The sequence below is a fragment of the Piliocolobus tephrosceles genome, chromosome 19 (genome assembly GCF_002776525.5).
Source record: "Piliocolobus tephrosceles isolate RC106 chromosome 19, ASM277652v3, whole genome shotgun sequence".
Lineage (NCBI taxonomy): Eukaryota > Metazoa > Chordata > Mammalia > Primates > Cercopithecidae > Piliocolobus > Piliocolobus tephrosceles.
Window position 1 is genome coordinate 33,048,003 of NC_045452.1, and position 17,273 is coordinate 33,065,275.

Genomic DNA, 17,273 nt, shown 5'->3' on the forward strand with positions numbered 1-17,273 from the left:
ACGCCTTCTGAATCTGTTCGGGCAGTTTTGTGTATAGTTTCCAGTTTCAATGGAATGCTGTTGTTTATGTCCAGTTTAATGATTTGTTGTATAGGCTATCTCCTCCTATAGTATGCCTCATACTTCTGTGGGCTGTATTGGGATCAGCGTCTTGGGGGTCTGCAGGCAATTAAGGTGGTATTGTTGGGTTTTGAGAATCAGCATCTTTCTGTGAGGCACTGTATTTCTTCTCACATAAAGAAATGTCTGAGGCCAGGTGTGGTGGCTCAGGCCGGTAATCCCAGCGCTTTGGGAGGCCAAAGCTGGTGGATCACCTGAGGTCAGGAGTTCAAGACCAGCCTGACCAATATGGTGAAACCCCATCTCTACTAAAAATATAAAAATTAGCTGGGTGTGGTGGCATGCACCTGTAGTCCCAGCTATTCGGGAGGCGGAGACAGGATAATTGATTGAACCCGGGAGGCAGAGGTTGCAATGAGCCGAGACTGTGCCATTGTACTTCAGCCTGGGTGACGGAGCAAGACTGTCTCAAAAAAAAAAAAAAAAGGCCTGAGACTGGATGATTTATAAAGAAAAGGTATATTTGGCTCACGTTTCTGCTGTACAGTAAGCATAGTGGCTTCTTCTTTGGGGACGCCTCAGGAAGCTTCCAATCATGGCAGAAGACAAAGGGGGAGCGAGGCACTTCACATGGCTGGATTAGGAGAAGAGAAAGGATGGAGGTGCCACATACTTGAACAACCGGATCTCATGAGAACTCATTCACTGAGAACAGCACCCATGTGTTAAGCATTCATGAGAAACTGTCCCCATGATCCAGTCACCTGTCACCGGGTCCCACCTATAACATTAGGGATTAGAATTCAACATGAGATTGGGCAGAGACAGATCCAAACCGTTTCAGGCAGCATCCCAGGTGCATTCAGTAAAAGTTTCCTATTCAGGGTTTTGAGGTGATTGTGGTGGGGCCCCTCCAGGATAGGGCCCCTCTTCCTGTTATGCCAGGTAACCCCAGAAGGAATTTTTGCTTTTCATCTTGTAACTCTGAACTCTGCTGTCCCAAGGGAGGACTGCTTCTACCAGATACAAGGGTGATATTTTGAACTTTGAACTAGCAGTTGAGACTGCTGCCTAAGCCAACACCCAGGGATGGGGTTGCTGTACTAGCTGGTGCCATTGATCCCAATTTTTGAGTGAAACTGGGTGGCTTATACACAAAACAGGAACATCTCTATCTGCAATCTAGTGTCTTCACTGGCACCTTTTGGTACTGAGGACTTTTGGCTCAGTGCAACCTCCACCTCCCGGGTTCAAGTGATTCTCCTGCCTCAGCCTCCCGAGTAGCTGGGATTACAGGAGCCCGCCACCACACCCGGCTGATTTTTGTATTTTTAGTAGAGATGGGGTTTCACCATGTTGGTTACGCTGGTCTCAAACTCCTGACCTTGTGATCTGGCTGCCTCGACCTCCCAAAGTGCTGGGATTACAGGTGTGAGCCACCGTGCCCGGCCAACAGCTTCTTGGCTTCTTTAACCTACAACAGGTTCCTCACATTCACATCCCATTGTCTCTTTGATGAGACGAGGGCAGTTAACTGTAGAATAGCCCATGTTCATCTTTTTCCTCATAGTTTCATTTATTTCTCCTTCAATAAACTGGAAGTTAGGGCAGGGCACAGTGTCTTGAGCCTATATTCCCAGCACCTTGGGGGGCCGAGGCAGGAGGATCACTTGAAGCTAGGGGTTCAAGACCAGTGTGGGCAACAGAGTGAGAACCCATCTGTCCTTAAAAAAAAAAAAAAAATTAGCTGAATGTGGCAGTGTGTGCCTATAGTCCCAGCTACTCGGCAGGCAGAGGCAGTAGGACTGCTTGAGCCAGGAGCTTGAGACTAGGCCGGGAAACAAAGTGAAACCTTGTCTCTAAAAGAAATACAAAAATTAGTGCCAGGCGTGGTGGTGCACATCTGTAGTCCCAACTACTTGGGAGGTTAAGCAGGAGGATCGTTTGGGCTCTTCGGTAGGTCAAGGCTGCAGTGAGGTGTGATTGCACCACTGCACTCCAGCCTGGGTGACAGAGTGAGACCTTGTCTCCAAAAATAAAAAAATTATACACCTAGTACATTTTTGGGTAAAGGGTCCTTGGCTAGATATTACTAGTCTAAGCGAGTATGAATGAAACATAAAAAAGCACAGCCAGCCGGGCGTGGTGGCTCACGCCTGTAATCCCAACACTTACTTTGGGAGGCCCAGGATCATTTGAGGTCAGGAATTCGAAACCAGTCTGGCCAACATGGTGAAACTGTCTCTACTAAAAATACAAAATCTAGCGGGGTGTGGTGGTGGGTGCCTGTAATCCCAGCTACTTAGGAGGCTGAGGCAAGAGAGTTGCTTGAGCCCGGGAGGTGGAGGTTGCAGTGAGCCAAGATTGCACCATTGCACTCCAGCCTGGGTGACAGAGTGAGACTCCCATCTCAAAAAAAAAAGCATGGCATGGCCATGAGAGGTGGATACATAATGGCAGCATCTTTAAAAAAATAAGAAACCAATTAAGAGTAAACAACAGTCAAGTGGCTATTCAAGAATGCTCTGAGTTCCACTGAAACTTTTTGACTTCTATGAGTTTGACAAACTCTCTGCTCAATTTTTTAGTCAGTGAGAAGGGCAAACTGATAAAATGGATAAAATGGAAAAACACAAGGGCTATTCACAAACAAAACAGTGATTACATTTTATTCCTTTTTGAGTTGTTTTGTTTTTATTTTTAAATGAAGTTTCCATCTGTGCACGTTAAGAAAATAAACAAAACAACAGGAAGCCATTTTCTGTGTATCCTTCTTGGAGGCAGGAAGGATGGATCTGCCCATAGGCACACAACAGCACACAGCCAGCGCTCACGGGAGTACCTGTCACCGCACGAAGGTCATGGGCCTAAAACATACAGAGGCTCCATAGAAAATGCTCCATCTGGCTTTGCAGTCATGCATAAAGGTGAGGACACTAAGTTGAAGGCATCTGGGGGCTGCTGTCACTGCCCGTGAAGAGTAGTGCCCATGCTGTCCCAGGAGCTTCCTTGGTAAAAGGGAAAAACAAATCTTTTCCTCAAATAGAACTGTCGCAGGTAAGAGCCATGGCATTTTATTCACTGTTTAATCTTCTGGTTGCAGGATTTCTTTGAAGGAGAATCTGCATATAAATAAAAATGAGGCAAATTGGTTACAAGGCTTCACAGATTTTTTGAAAAAGAATTTAATAATTTTGAAACACTATCACTGAATTCATGTAAATTTTGGTAAAAATGTGAATTACAATATACAGTGGCTTAAATTATGATATTTAAGAAACACTGAACAAATTATATCCTGGTCGAAATACAATCTTTACGTTCGCTATCAATGTAAGAGAAAGGACAAAAAAGTCCAGACGGTGATTAAGTCGAACTGACCCCAGCATGTATCGCTGAGTACATCGGCTTAGACTTCTGCGAGAATCTTCACTTATAACCTCTGTGCTAATACTATTAGTGACACTGATTGTTCAGACTGAAACTTTAGTTACTAAGCTGAATACCAGCCATCTTTTGACGGACCCTTCCTTTCCAGGGTACTGTGATAACCAGCTTAATGAATACTCGGCGAGGACTTGCATTACCTGGTAGAGCCCCTCCCAGTCTTTGCTGGATCACTTCTAAATGGTGAATATACTCTGTCAAGGAATGTTCTGGATCTTGAGAAGCAGTCAGGGATCTTTCTAATCTTGAATTTGGGGATGGAGTGGCTCTTCAAACCAATGAGCACACCAAAAGAAGAAAAAAAAAAGTTGAGTTTGACAGACGGAGCCAGGGTGAGGGAGTACAGAAGAAAGGCGCCAGCCCCGCCAACCAGACCCATGGGAATGGGTGACTCCCGGGCCGTTTCCTTCCGATCCTTCCTTATAAAAGTGTCACAGAGGCTTTAACAGCTTCTGTGCAATGTTCCAGAGCTGAGTAAAGATGACTGTATATTACTTTGTTTGCTAAATCTTCGATACTGTATCTATTTACCAACCTGGATTCTGCACCAGGTCTCACCTGCCTTTCCTGATCTTCCCAAACTGTTTGTCAGGGTCATACCTGCCCTGCTCAGTCCTCACCTCAGCTGTCCTTCCTCCCAGCCTTCCTCCAGGCCCAGGAGCACCAGGACTATCCCTTTTCCCTCTCCACCCAGAGTTCCAAGTATCTTCAGGGCAGGGAGCATGCCTTCTTCCCCTGGGCACATCCCTCACAAAAGGGGCCCTCGGCCACCGTTTACTCTTTCACTAAAGATCGCAGGACCGGGCTCTGGGGCACCACAGCCACCAGAGAAGCTAGGCCCTCCCCCAAAATGGGGCTGGACTTCCAGGCCCCCATGGACGCATGCTGGAGAGTTTCCTGCCTTGCCCTGGGCTGGGCTGAAGCCAGAACTAAAAATGCATTTCTCTGAGGCCCTGTGTAGGCTGGAGGGAGAGCCCTGGCAGGAGACAGGGCCTGAAGACGTCACACTGACCTTCCCCCAACGTGTGGGGAGGCTGCTGCTGCCAGTCCGTGGCCTCTGGCGGGGTCCCTGGTGTGGCCTGAGGGCACATCCCGGGTTGGGGGGGACTCTCTGGTTCTGGGTGGAGACTGCGGCCGTCGTACTCGGGGCCCTTCCCCAGAATTAGTTAACAATAAAGGGATTAGGAAAAGAAATGAATGCATTTTAGTAAAGGCCCATCTATCAAAATTTTAAATGTATAAGCTTTTAAGAGTCTGTATGGCAATTTTAAGACATTTTTAAAGTACTCGAGTTACAGTATCTTTTTAAAAGCTCTGGAAGAAACCTGAGCTTTGATTATCTGCATCTGCGGGGGCAGCCCATCTCCGGGGGGTCTCAAGACCTGGGTGGGGGTCCTGCTTCTATCAGCTCTGAGGAGCTGGCTCAGGAGGGAGGGGCAGGAACCCTGGAGACCACCAGGTATGACTCAGAAGGGCAAACTTTCCTGATGGCTGAATCAAAGCATTTTAATTTCAAGAAGCAACTATTAAAATGTGGAGTCGACACTGACATAGCTGCCAGGCACAGTGCTCATGCCTATGGTCCCAGGTACGGGGGAGGCTGACACAGGAGGATGGCTTGAGCCCAGGAGTTCAAGGCTGCAGTGAGCTGTGAGTGTGCCACTGCACTCGAGCCTGGATAATAGAGTAAGCCCGTCTCTAAAAACAACAACTTGGTAAGGCACTTCTAGGAATGCCCAGTTATGGTGCTGGTTGGCAGTGGCTCAGGCAGCCTAAGCCCCACAGGCCCGGAGCCGCACGCCCACCCCCTGCCACTCTGGGACAAGAGCCCCTGGAAATGCCCTGCTTTGGGGCCGGCTCCTTCAGTGCTAAGTGCAGCCAGCTGTGCTCTCTGCTATGGGGGGCAATGGCACGGCAGAGAACTCCTGAGACAAAGATATGAGTGAGCCAGAAATAAGCATGATGCTCTACAAGGAAAGAGACGTGAAGTGAGTTTCAGTTGATCTGGAGAATAAAAAAGACCATTTTGCTAAACACTATGAAAGAATCAATATATTGAGCATCTCAGCGTTTCCCATCGCCATACGCCCCCGTGAGCTGTGCTCATCGCTAACGTGAGCTCTGACCTCCCTGCGCTGGGCGCACCCTCCCTCTGGATGACTGCCCTGACGAAATTCACGGATTTTCTTACCGTGCTTTGTTACACCCCCACCAGCACTGAAAAATGACCCGAAAGTGAATGAAAAAGCTACCAACAGTAGGAAGAAAGGTTTTTGAATCCAGTGGCCAGCGGCAGCTGGAGTCCCACCTGGGCGAGGAACTTTGCCTTGTGCCAGAGCTCCTTTCCGATCTACTTCTTGCCATTTCTTAACCAAAAAACGTAATCTACAAAAAAAGGAGACAAGACACACTTAAAAGTCTGGCAAAACAGGAAGGGAAAGAGCAATGAAAACCCCACTGGGATCAAACAAGCAGAATGGGGGCCTCGCCGCCCACCGGGACCAGGACGTCAAGGTGGGCCAGTCTGTTGACTTGGGCCTTGCACGCCGGGTGCACACATCTAAGTGCTCGTAGGGCTGCTGGCGGCAGAGACCTTCCCATGCCCGACCACCTGACAAAGCCTCACTGCAGCCCCACCATGGACCATCCGGCTCCCCAGACACCCGCCATGGCCCAGCTCAGGATGACTCCAGTTCAAAGTCAGCAGGCCACACCAGTGACTAGGAAACACACAACGCTCTGGCCTGGTGTGCAGGACCTTCCCATCTTCATCCTGTCACAGATGCCAACGGACAGGCTCAGAACACGGAGACCCCAGCCCTCGTAGGAGTCCATCAGATGGTAAGCACGCAGGGTGCAGGTGACGAGGGCATGCACGTCAGGGTGCACGGCCCCAGACGTCCTGCTAGGATGGCCTTCGGGACAAGCATCATGCCTGTGGCTTCCCTCCTTTGAGGCACAGCAGACACTGCCGATTCCTCCATGAGACCCGTGAAGGCCCCTTGGTGGCAGCTACCCTAGGCAGTGCTCTCACAGGTACACAGAGACTGCTCCTGTCTGGGACACTGCTGCCTTCAAATGATCCTCCTCGACAGGAAGACCCTGGAGGTAGGATTTGGGTCCGCTTACCTCCCCCATCCAGTGCCTAAAATGCTGCTTCATGCAGGCTGTTCTCCCCACGAACACAGGATGGACAGATGGGTGGAGGAAAGGATGGACAGTGAAGGCCTACGGTCAGGGGAGCTCAGAGCCGAGGAGACAAAAGTGCCCCAGGACCGGAGAAGCTGAGAGCACAGCACCCCAGGAGGCCTCGCCTGCACCCCACTTCAGCCCGGCCTGCAGTTGCGATGACTGAACTGGCTTGGCGCCCGGTCTCTGAAAGGAACAGGACTCCTAGCTACTCTCTGCTGCATCTGCTCCTCCAGACAGGCCTGTGTGTGGCCTTGGGGAACACTGTGGCATCAGGGAGCAGGCACAGCCGCACAACGTTTAGGGGGAAAAGCAGTTTTCGATATTCAGCACATTCTAAAACTATGAAATGGAAAAAACTTTGTGGCATGAAACCCATTAAAAGTCGATGTTCCTCTGTAATACAAAGGTGCCCTTAAATCTTTAGTTTCAGAAGGTGACACTTCATACACGACTTCCAGAAGCCAAGTCTGTCATCTGTATTTTCTCCAAGGCCTCAAATGCCACTCATCTTTAAAAAGAGAATATATTACAGAGTTTCAAGGAATAAGATCACCAAAAACCATGCAGTGTGCTGCCCGTTCATGGGGACAGACGCGGACGTGCTGACTGGATGTCATGGCATTTACCTCAATACGGCAATAACCACCCTGACGGCCGTGCGGAACCGTGTGAAAGGACGAGATGTGGTTTTCCGCTCTGCTTTGGAAGGAAATACTCCCAAATGGGCAATCATGGAGAGTGTTTCTTGTTCAGAATCCTGGAAACCACCAATCAACAGCAAAAGATACTTCTTTTGATAAATCAGAGCTTTTCTAAAGCTCTCTGCTCTCAAATAATGTAGGTACAATTTTTCCATCTAAAAGAAAAAAAACAGTAAGATTTTACCACAGGAAACAACGACTGTCTTGCTGACAACGCACCTTTACACCATCGCTCTCTCCAAAGAGCCAGATTGTTTTTTCTCAGCAAATCATCACAGAGGCCATCGGCCTTGCAACAGTATCTGTGGCCAGACGCTGCTGTTCTGTTCAAAGACCAATTTGTGTTTGTCAGACAAGATGTAGAACCACAAGCTTCTCTCCACAGCATCATCAAATGAGCCCCTATGAAGGCTTCTTGAATTTAACCCCTTGGGTAAGGTCCAAATTGGGCATGGGATGGACGTCACAGGGTGGGGGCTGTGCCACGAGGAGACTCTAGCAAAGCTTGGGCCAAATCCCAGCAAGTCCCTGGGCCAGGCCTCCCTCAGGCTGCAGAGGCCGCCATTTGCTGACTTGATCAAAGCCTTCCACGTTCCACACTTAACAAGCACAGAAACTCAGTACGTGTGCACAACTAAACCAAAATTCAAGCTGAAGTTTATTCTGTGAACTTCCTTTCCTTTAATGATGTGACTGCTACACCCGGCAGACGAGAACCTTCTGGTCCCCAAAATACTTTGCCTGCAATTTACAAACCCAGGACTTAAAAAAGCACCAAAGTTCTATTCTCGTGGCACTGTTCCTACCTTGACGTTGCTGGGGTGTGCTTCCTCGCTGGCAGCCGGTGGAAGCCGGCCGGGGTCTGGGCGCCTCAGGGAACTCTGTGCAGCCGTTTCGTCTGGCTTCCAAGCAGCCCTTTCCAACTTCTGTAAGGAAGCACAGCCCACGCTGTCTACAGAGCTGCTCGTCAACAAGAGCATCTTACAGAAGCAGTCGGGGGCAGGTTAGGGAGAATGCCGTGTGCAGGGAGGCCAGGCTGACCACACCACGCCTGGGCCCTCCTCATCTCCAGCACCCCTCAGCAGCAGGGCCTAGGTTATGCCGTGCTGTGATCAAAGAATTAACATGGAGTAATTACGACATGCCACTTGCTGAAGTATGACTGCAAAAAAGGTACATTTTAGTAGAAACAGAAAACTAATTATTTGTAAAATCACCCCAAATTCAAAGCTTTAAGCCTTAAACACTCTCATATTCTCTGTTCCTAGAAATGCCAACCACTGATAACTACAAACACCGTCAGCTCTCGACAGCTGTGGGTTCCGCATCCATGGATTCAACCAACTGTGGGTGAAAAATATTCAGAAAAAAAGATGTGTCTGCACCAAACACATGCACTTCTTTTCTTGCCCCTACACTCTAAATAATACAGGATAACAACTATTTACAACAACTATTTCCATGGCCTGGCCTCTTGTGGGGTGGAGCTGCTCTGGACCATGGCGGGTTAGGCTGAGGCAGGTGAGAGTTAAGCACACCGAATCAAGTGTTGCCGGTCATCTTAGAGATGACTTAAGAGTATCCAGGAGGACGTGCACAGATTGCTGCTAACACCACTTCAGGCCAGGAGGATCCCTGAGCCTGGGAGGTCAAGGCTGCAGTGAGCTGTGACTGCTCCACTGCACTCCAGCCTGGGAGATAGAGCAAGGCCCTGTCTCAGAAAAAACCCAAAAAGTGAAATAAGCCAGCTGAAGAGGCCCCAGATGCTCTGGTTCCACTGACACACCTTTCTGGGAAAGAGCCAGGGCCTGCGGCAGGCGGGGGTGCCTGCTGCTCTTTTGAGGGGGCCATTGCTGTGTGTTCTGTGAATGGTGGTTACTTATGAAGTTTACAGGGATGTGTGCATGTGTGAACCTGTATGACACTACAACAGGAAAGGGCAAATTTTACTGTATGTAAATTTAAAAATATATTTTTTTAAAGTTATAAAAAAGCAAATCACAAACAAAACAGCCTAAATACAAAAGAAAAAAAAAATCAGGCATTCCGGAAGATAACTCTATCCAGCTATACCATTAAGAAAATTGCAAGTCACTTTAGGCCGGGCACGGTGGCTCACGCCTGTAATCCCAGCACTTTGGGAGGCCGAGGCGGGCAGAATCACCTGAGGTCTGGATTTTGAGACCAGCCTTTGCCAACATGGCAAAACCCCATCTCTACTAAAAATATAAAAATTAGCCATGTGTGCTGGCAGGCACTTGTAATCTCAGCTACTAAGGAGGCTGACACAGGAGAATTGCTTGAACCTGGCAGGTGGAGGTTGCAGTGAGCCAAGATCACGCCACTGCACTCTAGCCTAGCAACAGAGCAAAACTCCATCTCAAAAAAAAAAAAAAAAAAAATTATAAGTCACTTTAAAAAAAACCCAAAATTCAATCAGATTATAATATTCTTAGTCAAAATACTCTTTTATGAACATGCACCAAACATCCAGTAGTGGTCAGGGTCAGTGAGGACGCTGTCTGTGGTGAAGCTGGAAGTCGGCTGAGATGTTCAAACATCCCACAACATCTAGCAAGGCTTCAGACAGAGGCAACGGAGCCTGGCGGTTAGGGAGAAGGTGACGCCCACATCCCCAGTTCCCTAAAGGGAGCCTGGCCTCTTGTGGGGTGGAGCTGCTCTGGACCATGGCGGATTAGGCTGAGGCAGGTGAGGGTTAAGCACAGACACCTACGCTCGGGCTGCAGCCTTTCTGCAGATGGTGCTTCAGCATCTTCTCAAGCTTAGACACGGCCCTGCTCAGCTCCAGCTTCTCCCGGGTCACCGTGCTGAGGGCTTTCGTGAGGGAAACATTGTCTTCCAGCAGGACGTCCACAAACTGGAGCTGCAGCTCTGCTGCCATTTTTTTCTTGGAGAAAAAAAATAAATTTGTAAGAATTTGTTGTTAAAGGGCATGCACATTATTTGTGTTTTTTTGTCAACAGTTATTTTTAGGGATTGTAATTAATGTGTCTGGGCTTCAATAAGACGCTTGTGGGGCTGGCAGAAAATTGTAAAAGTCATAGAATCTCAGACTTTGCACAAAACTGGCTTGTATGAACAATGCAGGCCTGTCACGAAGCATAGCCCGCTTGGTTGTTCTCACAGCACTGTAATTAACAGGTGGCTGGATCATTGTTAGTTCATCCCAAGGGGGCGGATGTGAAGCCCCTCAAAACAGGTTTCTCACTTCTCCCATCAAAAGGACGTTCAGCCTGCGGAGGGTGGGCACACTGGAAGGTCACCAGGGCCCAATGCAGGGGCAGCGTGCACGCCACCCGCAACTCGGCTCGCGGGGCCGGAGGGTAAGTGGTACAGCTCCCCTGCACCTCACATGCGTGGGTTCCACAATAAAAGTCATGATTTCATAAACGCCACAGAACCCGCATCAGGAACTGATACCAGCAGCCAGATTCCCACCTCCTTCAGAGGCAGCTTACGGCGAGCTCAGACTTTCCAAGGAGGACTTGGGTTTTTGTTTCCAGCAAAGGCCATCAACACAAACACAAAGCCAGCAGGCGGGGCCAGGTGGAGGTGAACACCAGCCCAGCACCGGAGCAGAACCACAGCCCCTCCTGACCGCAGCCCGCGGTGTGTTCGGTCACACACAGTGAGCAGCGCTGAGGGGCGTCCACACAGTCACGCAGCACTCCATGGGCAGCAGGGCTCAGCCCCCGAAGACCACAGAAGTGCCCCAGGACATGGAGGACACCCGTCCCCACTCGAACCACAGGGCCGACCCCACCCACTCACCCAGATAGCAACCATGAATTTAGAGAAGACAGCAAGGGAGGAAGAACTGGGGGCATGAAAAAGAAACCACAGAGCTGCTGATAGGGCCCCTCTGGGGGAGGAGCCGGGGCAGGGACCTGGGGGCGCTCACCCCTTACCTGGGAGGAGGTGGGCCTGCTCAAGTCAGACTTCAGCTCCTCCAACGTGTGCAGTAACGACACCACTGCTTTCTCATTGGATGATGTCCAATCATTAACTGTCCTGTAAAAATAAATGGGCACTGAAAGGTTCATGTGCACCCCAAGTGACCATTACCCAAACCAAACAAGAACTCTTGGCTCAAGAGAAACAAGAAGACAGGTTTCTGAAGAGCCTGTGTGACAATCACTTCGTCTGTGAGGCAGAGGCAGAGCCAGAGGCCCGGGAGCAACAGGCCTGTGGGTGGATACGTCTGCAGAGCTCAGAAACCTCCAGGCGGGAGACTCGCCACTGAGTACAGGAAGCCGCCGCCTGCCAGGCCCCGCGGCTTTCCTCCGGAATTAATGATTTAAAATGTTGTCCTAAGGGAAATCATGCTGTTCTATACATTAAGTCCAAGTATAGAAAGGAGAACTGTATTTGCTGAGTTTCTGTGTATAGGGAAAAAGATGAACATTAGCATTACTCTTTCTGTCCATATGAAATATCACGATCGTCATCCTGGGTGTGAGTGGCCTTGAGTGACACTGGGCAGCACCAGCCGGCGGGGGCACAGGAGACTCCAAACCCGACCTTGTGGGTGGTGAGCAACTGCACAGTGTAAAGAGAACCAAGCCAACCCTCAAAGAAACATGGACGCCCCACACCAGGCGTAGTTTGAATCACAGAATTTCTTCTCTAACGTTAGAATATGAACATGCCATCCTGCCAATCTGGAACCCCTCAGGAAAAGTCCCAGGAAGAGGACTACAGCGTTAAGTATAAAGAAGCAGGGGCCTCACACCAGACGCACCCAAGCCCTCGGGAGAGGTCTCTGACAGAGGCGTGGCTGCAAGGGACCAGCAAGCGCCAGGTGGCGCGGGTGCACACCTGTCCATGGCCTGGCTGGCGAAGCTGGTGAGAAGCCCGGCAGCACAGAGCAGCCGCTGCCTCATCGCCTCCAGCTCTCGTTGCTGTTCCCGGAGGTGGTCCGCATCCGAGCCAGCAGCCCTGCGGGCACAACCCAGGTGGAGGCGGCTGCCAGGCACCTCGTCCTTCGACTCCAGGTCTCTCACCGTCTGCTGAAGCTGCTTGATCTTATGCAAGTCACGCTGACGCTGCAGTTCTAATTCTCGCTGTTGTTAGCAGAAAAAAGATCGAGAAGACGTTCACGTCAGTGTCCAAAAACAAAACTGCTGGCCGGGCGCGGTGGCTCACGCTTGTAATCCCAGCACTTTGGGAGGCCGAGGTGGGTGGATCACGAGATCAGGAGATCAAGACCATCCTGGCTAACACAGTGAAACCCCGTCTCTACTAAAAATACAAAAAATTAGCTGGGCGTGGCAGTGGGCGCCTGTAGTCCCAGCTACTTGGGAGGCTGAGGCAGGAGAATGGCGTGAACCCGGAAGGTGGAACTTGCAGTGAGCCAAGATCGCACCACTGCACTCCAGCCTGGGCAACAGAGCAAGACTCCATCTCAAAAAAAAAAAAAAAAAGCCGGCGGGGCGTGGTGGCTCATGCCTGCAATCCCAGCACTTTGGGAGGCTGTGGCAAGTACATCACCTGAGGTCAGGAGTTCGAGACCAGGCTGGCCAACATGGGGAAACTTCATCTCTACTAAAAATATAAAAATTAGCCAGGCGTGGTGGCGTGCACCTGTAATCCCAGCTACTCGGGAGGCTGAGGCAGGAGAATCGCTTGAACCTGGAAGGTAGAGGTTACAGTGAGCCGAGATTGCACCACTGCACTCCAGCCTAGCGACAGAGTGAGACCCCAGCTCCAAAAAAAAAACCTGCCAAGCAAAAGCCCAAAACACACAGCCGTGCTGGGCACGACGGCTCACGCCTGTAATCCCAGCACTTTGGGAGGCAGAGGCGGGCAGATCACGAGGTCAGGAGATTGAGACCAACCTGGCTAACATGGTGAAACCCCATCTCTACTAAAAATACAAAAAATTAGCTGGGCGTGGTGGTGCGCACCTGTAGTCCCAACTACTCGGAGGCTGAGGCAGGAGAATGGCATGAACCCGGGAGGCGGAGCTTGCAGTGAGCTAAGATCGCGCCACTGCACTCCAGCCTGGGCGACAAAGTGAGACTCCGTCTCAAAAAAAAAACAAAAAAACAAAAAAATACACACAGTCGCGTTACAGGGGAGGCCCCTCACAGGCCAGAAACAGGCCCTCACGCAGGCGGCCTCTGTGGTCCTGCACTGGGACCCACAGCCTAATGCCCTGCACACCCTCGTGCTGTGCTGCTCTGTGTGCCTCCAACACGGAGGCAGCTGAATCACGTCCCAGAGTGAGTCAGTGGTAAGCGTTTTCACTGTAGTTTTTAAAACTATCAAGCTTTCATCAGGCTGAGGGCAAGCATACGGGGTCCAAAGGAGAGGAGCCTGAGAAGCTGAAATCGACAGGATGACGCTTTCCGGTCCCCCGGCCCCACTCATCCACATATGTACATGCCACGTCCAGACGTTCACACCAACACAGACACGGACAGGCACATTTGTGCATGTGAACGTGCACACACGCATGAGCCTGAGTGCAGCGCTGGGGCTGAGCCTGGGTGGCCACGTGGGCCTGAGCTCCTAAGCCAGACCTCAAGGAGCAGCAGCCTTCCCTTCTGCAGGATGGGGGCACGGACCATGTCCGGTGCCCGGGAGAAGCATGTCAGCAAGCGCGTGAGCCCCTGCCCAGAGCACAACTCCCGCCAGGCACAGGAGGAAGGTCTATTGCACAATGGGGCAAGGAGGAATGAAGCAGCCTTTGAAGGGCCTCGGATTCCCAGTAGCGCCACTGGGGCTTCCTTGTGACAAAACAAAGATAGATCCGGCGGGAAGAGGCCCAAGATGCACACACAGAGGCGCTCGCCGTGTCAGGGAGGGAACCCCAGCACCGAGCTGAGGCCACCCCAGCCCAGAGGACCCACAGCTGAGCCTGCGCCGTGTGGCAACTTAGAAAACACTTTCTAAGCGCTCGTGTTACTATTCTTTTTAATAAATAATCAAAATTAAATAAAAAGTTTTGGCTGGAAACTTCAGGCGTGGTTTCAGAAAGCTCTCAAAAAGTAAACACTCCTTTGAGCATTTCATGAAAGGTAGAGCCCTTGCCCAGGAGAAAGGCAAACACACACATGACATCTCATCCTCAGTCGGGGTCCTGTGTAGACACCCCTGTCATGCTCAGCCACACTACCTGCACCACCAAACCACCTCCCTGCTCTCCAAGGCTTCTGGAGATAAAAAACTACGACTATTCCGAAGAGTTTCTTTTTATTTGAGATGGAGTCTTCTCTTGTTGCCCAGGCTGGAGTGCAGCGGCGCAATCCCAGCTCACTGCAACCTCCACCTTTCGGATTCAAGCAATTCTCCTGCCTCAGCCTCCCAGATAGCTGGGATTACAGGTACACACTATCATGCCTAGCTAATTTTTTGTATTTTTAGTAGAGATGGGCTTTCACCATGTTGGCCAGGCTGATCTCGAACCCTGACCTCAAGTGATCCGCCCACCTCGGCCTCCCAAAGTGCTGGGATTCCAGCCATTGGCCACCGCGCCCGGCCTGCTCTGATCCGCCCACCTCGGCCTCCCACAGTGCTGGGATTACAGGCGTTGGCCACCGCGCCCGGCCTGCTCTGATCCGCCCACCTTGGCCTCCCAAAGTGCTGGATTACAGGCGTTGGCCACCGCGCCCGGCCTGCTCTCATCACTTCTATTCAACGTTGTTGAGTTTGTGCCACTGCAATCCAGCCTGAGTGACAGAATGAGACTTGGACTCAAAAAATAAGTAAATAAATTTAACAAAAGTATAAAACTCATATTTTGAAAGCAATGAAACACTATTGAAATAAACTAAAGAAGACCTAAGTAAACAGCTGAGTGCGGTAGCTCACGCCTGTAATCCCAGCAGTTTGAGAGGCCAGGGTGGGCGGATCACCCAAGGTTAGGAGTTTGAGACCAGCCTGGCGAACGTGGAAAACCCTGCCTCTACTAAAAATCCAAAAATTAGCCAGGCGTGGTGGTGTGTGCCTGCAGTCCCAGCGACACGGGAGGCTGAGGCAGAAGAATCACTTGAACCCAGGAGGCGGCGATTGCAGTGAGCTGAGATCACACCACTGCACTCCAGTCTGGGTGACAGAGCCAGACCCTATCTCAAAAAAAAAAAACCTAATTAAATGGGGAGACACATTCTGTAATCCTGGATCAGAAGACCTCATACTGTCCAGATATCAATACTATCCAGAGCAATCAGCACATTTAATGCAGTCCCTAAGAAAATCCCAATGGCAGGTTCTACAGAAATACAAACACCAATCCTCAAATACCTGTGGAATAGCAAGAAGCCCCACAGAGCTGAAACTATCTTGAAAAGGAAGAACGAAGTTGGAGGAATCACACTTCCTGATTTCAATACTTTCCAGAAAGCTACAGTGACAGCAGTGTGGTGCCAGCGTCGGGGCACACAGGCCAGGGCAGACCAGAGCAGAGGGCCAGACATCCATCTCACGTCCCCAACGTGAACCATCCTAACTCCAATTGCTTATCGTTTCTAGATGCGGACTCCCCGCCAGCAGGCGGCTCTCACCAGCTTCTCCTTGTCTCTCTGCCACTTCCTCCACCGCTCCGCAGCCGCTGGGCTCTGCCCGGCCTCCGCGCTCCTCCTCGCAGCCTTGCGTCCTTCTTGCTCTTTCAAGCGTGGGTGTGACTGCTCTAATTCTGCCTGCAACCACGCTGGCTTCTCCCTCTCTCTCTCCAGAGAGCATCTCAGCTCTCGTTTTTGGGTGTGCAGGGCGTCCACCGTCGACTTCAGGGTGGCACTTACCTCCTTCTCTCTCCTGAGCGCCTCACAGTGCTCCTGAGCCTCAGCTTCAAGCTGCTGCTGAGAACGCAGGGCTTGCTGCTGCACCTTTTCAAGCATCGCCTGCAAGTCCGCCACCCGGGACTTCTCGTCCTTCAGCTTCCGCAGCAGAGCGTGATGGGCCTGTGTGTCCTGGTGCACACAAGCCTCCTGTGTCCTCTGGCTCAACTGCTCAGTCAGGAGCCGCTCGTGCCGCAAGGCCTCTGACAGCTCCAGGGTGCGGCTCTTCTCGGCAGCAAGGTCCTTCTGGAGCTCGGAGAGCTGGCTCCGCTCCTGAGCCAGTAAAGCCTCGCAGCGTGAGTGCTCGATGCGCAGCTCCTTCTGCAGGTTGTCCTTGGCCGTCTGCTCATGTTTCAGCGCCACACAGAGTCGACTGCTCTGAGCACGCTGTGTCTCCAGAGACGCCCGCAGCTCCTAGACAGCAAACACACACGATGGAAGACACCGAATCAAGCGGAAAAACGTCTACATGGTTTTCCTGTCCACATTTGTTTATATACTTCAGCTCAGCAGTTCTACCTTTTGAAATGTACCCTATTAGCCATATGTAGGGGATAAGATTTTTTTGTTAGTTCCATCAAGTAACAAAAAACCCTGACTGCGGAGATGACACACTTGTTTTGGAAGTGGTGTCGAGTAGCTGCACGTACGCGTCCTGGTTCAGAGATGTCCCCTGTCTGTCCCTCCCCAGAAAATGATTCAGAGATGTCCCTGCCCACCCCCTCTCCAGAAAATCACTCCACCGAAGAGGGTCCTGCCTCCTCTTCAGAAAATCACTCCACCAAAGAGGCTCAGAGATGCACACCCTGCTTGCTATGAACCACTATTTCCATGCTGTTGAAAGTCATACCCCACGGAACTGGCACAGACTTGCTTGGAAGCCACAGGATGCCTGCTGGGCCTCTGCCATCCAAAGCAGAGGGCCCCCACCACCAGCCCGCCTAGCGCACAGACCTCCGAGGCTGCGCTCTGTCTGGATGGCCAGCGAGGAGGCTGTGTCCATCTCCACAGCAAGCGCTCGGGGACAGTGGGGGCTCCGAGCAGGGGTATCGTGCCACCACGGGTCATCGCA

The 17,273-nt window shown here is 51.0% G+C and overlaps 1 protein-coding gene across 1 annotated transcript in view; it reads right to left on the minus strand.

The window, feature by feature from the left end:
* Positions 1-2,700: 2,700 nt before the first annotated feature.
* The window catches only part of PCNT (pericentrin), a 118,379-nt gene continuing 103,806 nt past the window's right edge, over positions 2,701-17,273 (minus strand). Inside the window, 10 exon segments of the mRNA XM_026447415.2 lie at positions 2,701-3,182; positions 3,648-3,775; positions 4,520-4,658; positions 5,816-5,892; positions 7,326-7,555; positions 8,207-8,326; positions 10,135-10,308; positions 11,330-11,432; positions 12,240-12,484; positions 15,929-16,615. Of these exon segments, the coding sequence (XP_026303200.1) occupies positions 3,139-3,182; positions 3,648-3,775; positions 4,520-4,658; positions 5,816-5,892; positions 7,326-7,555; positions 8,207-8,326; positions 10,135-10,308; positions 11,330-11,432; positions 12,240-12,484; positions 15,929-16,615 (1,947 nt within the window). The 3' untranslated portion in view covers positions 2,701-3,138.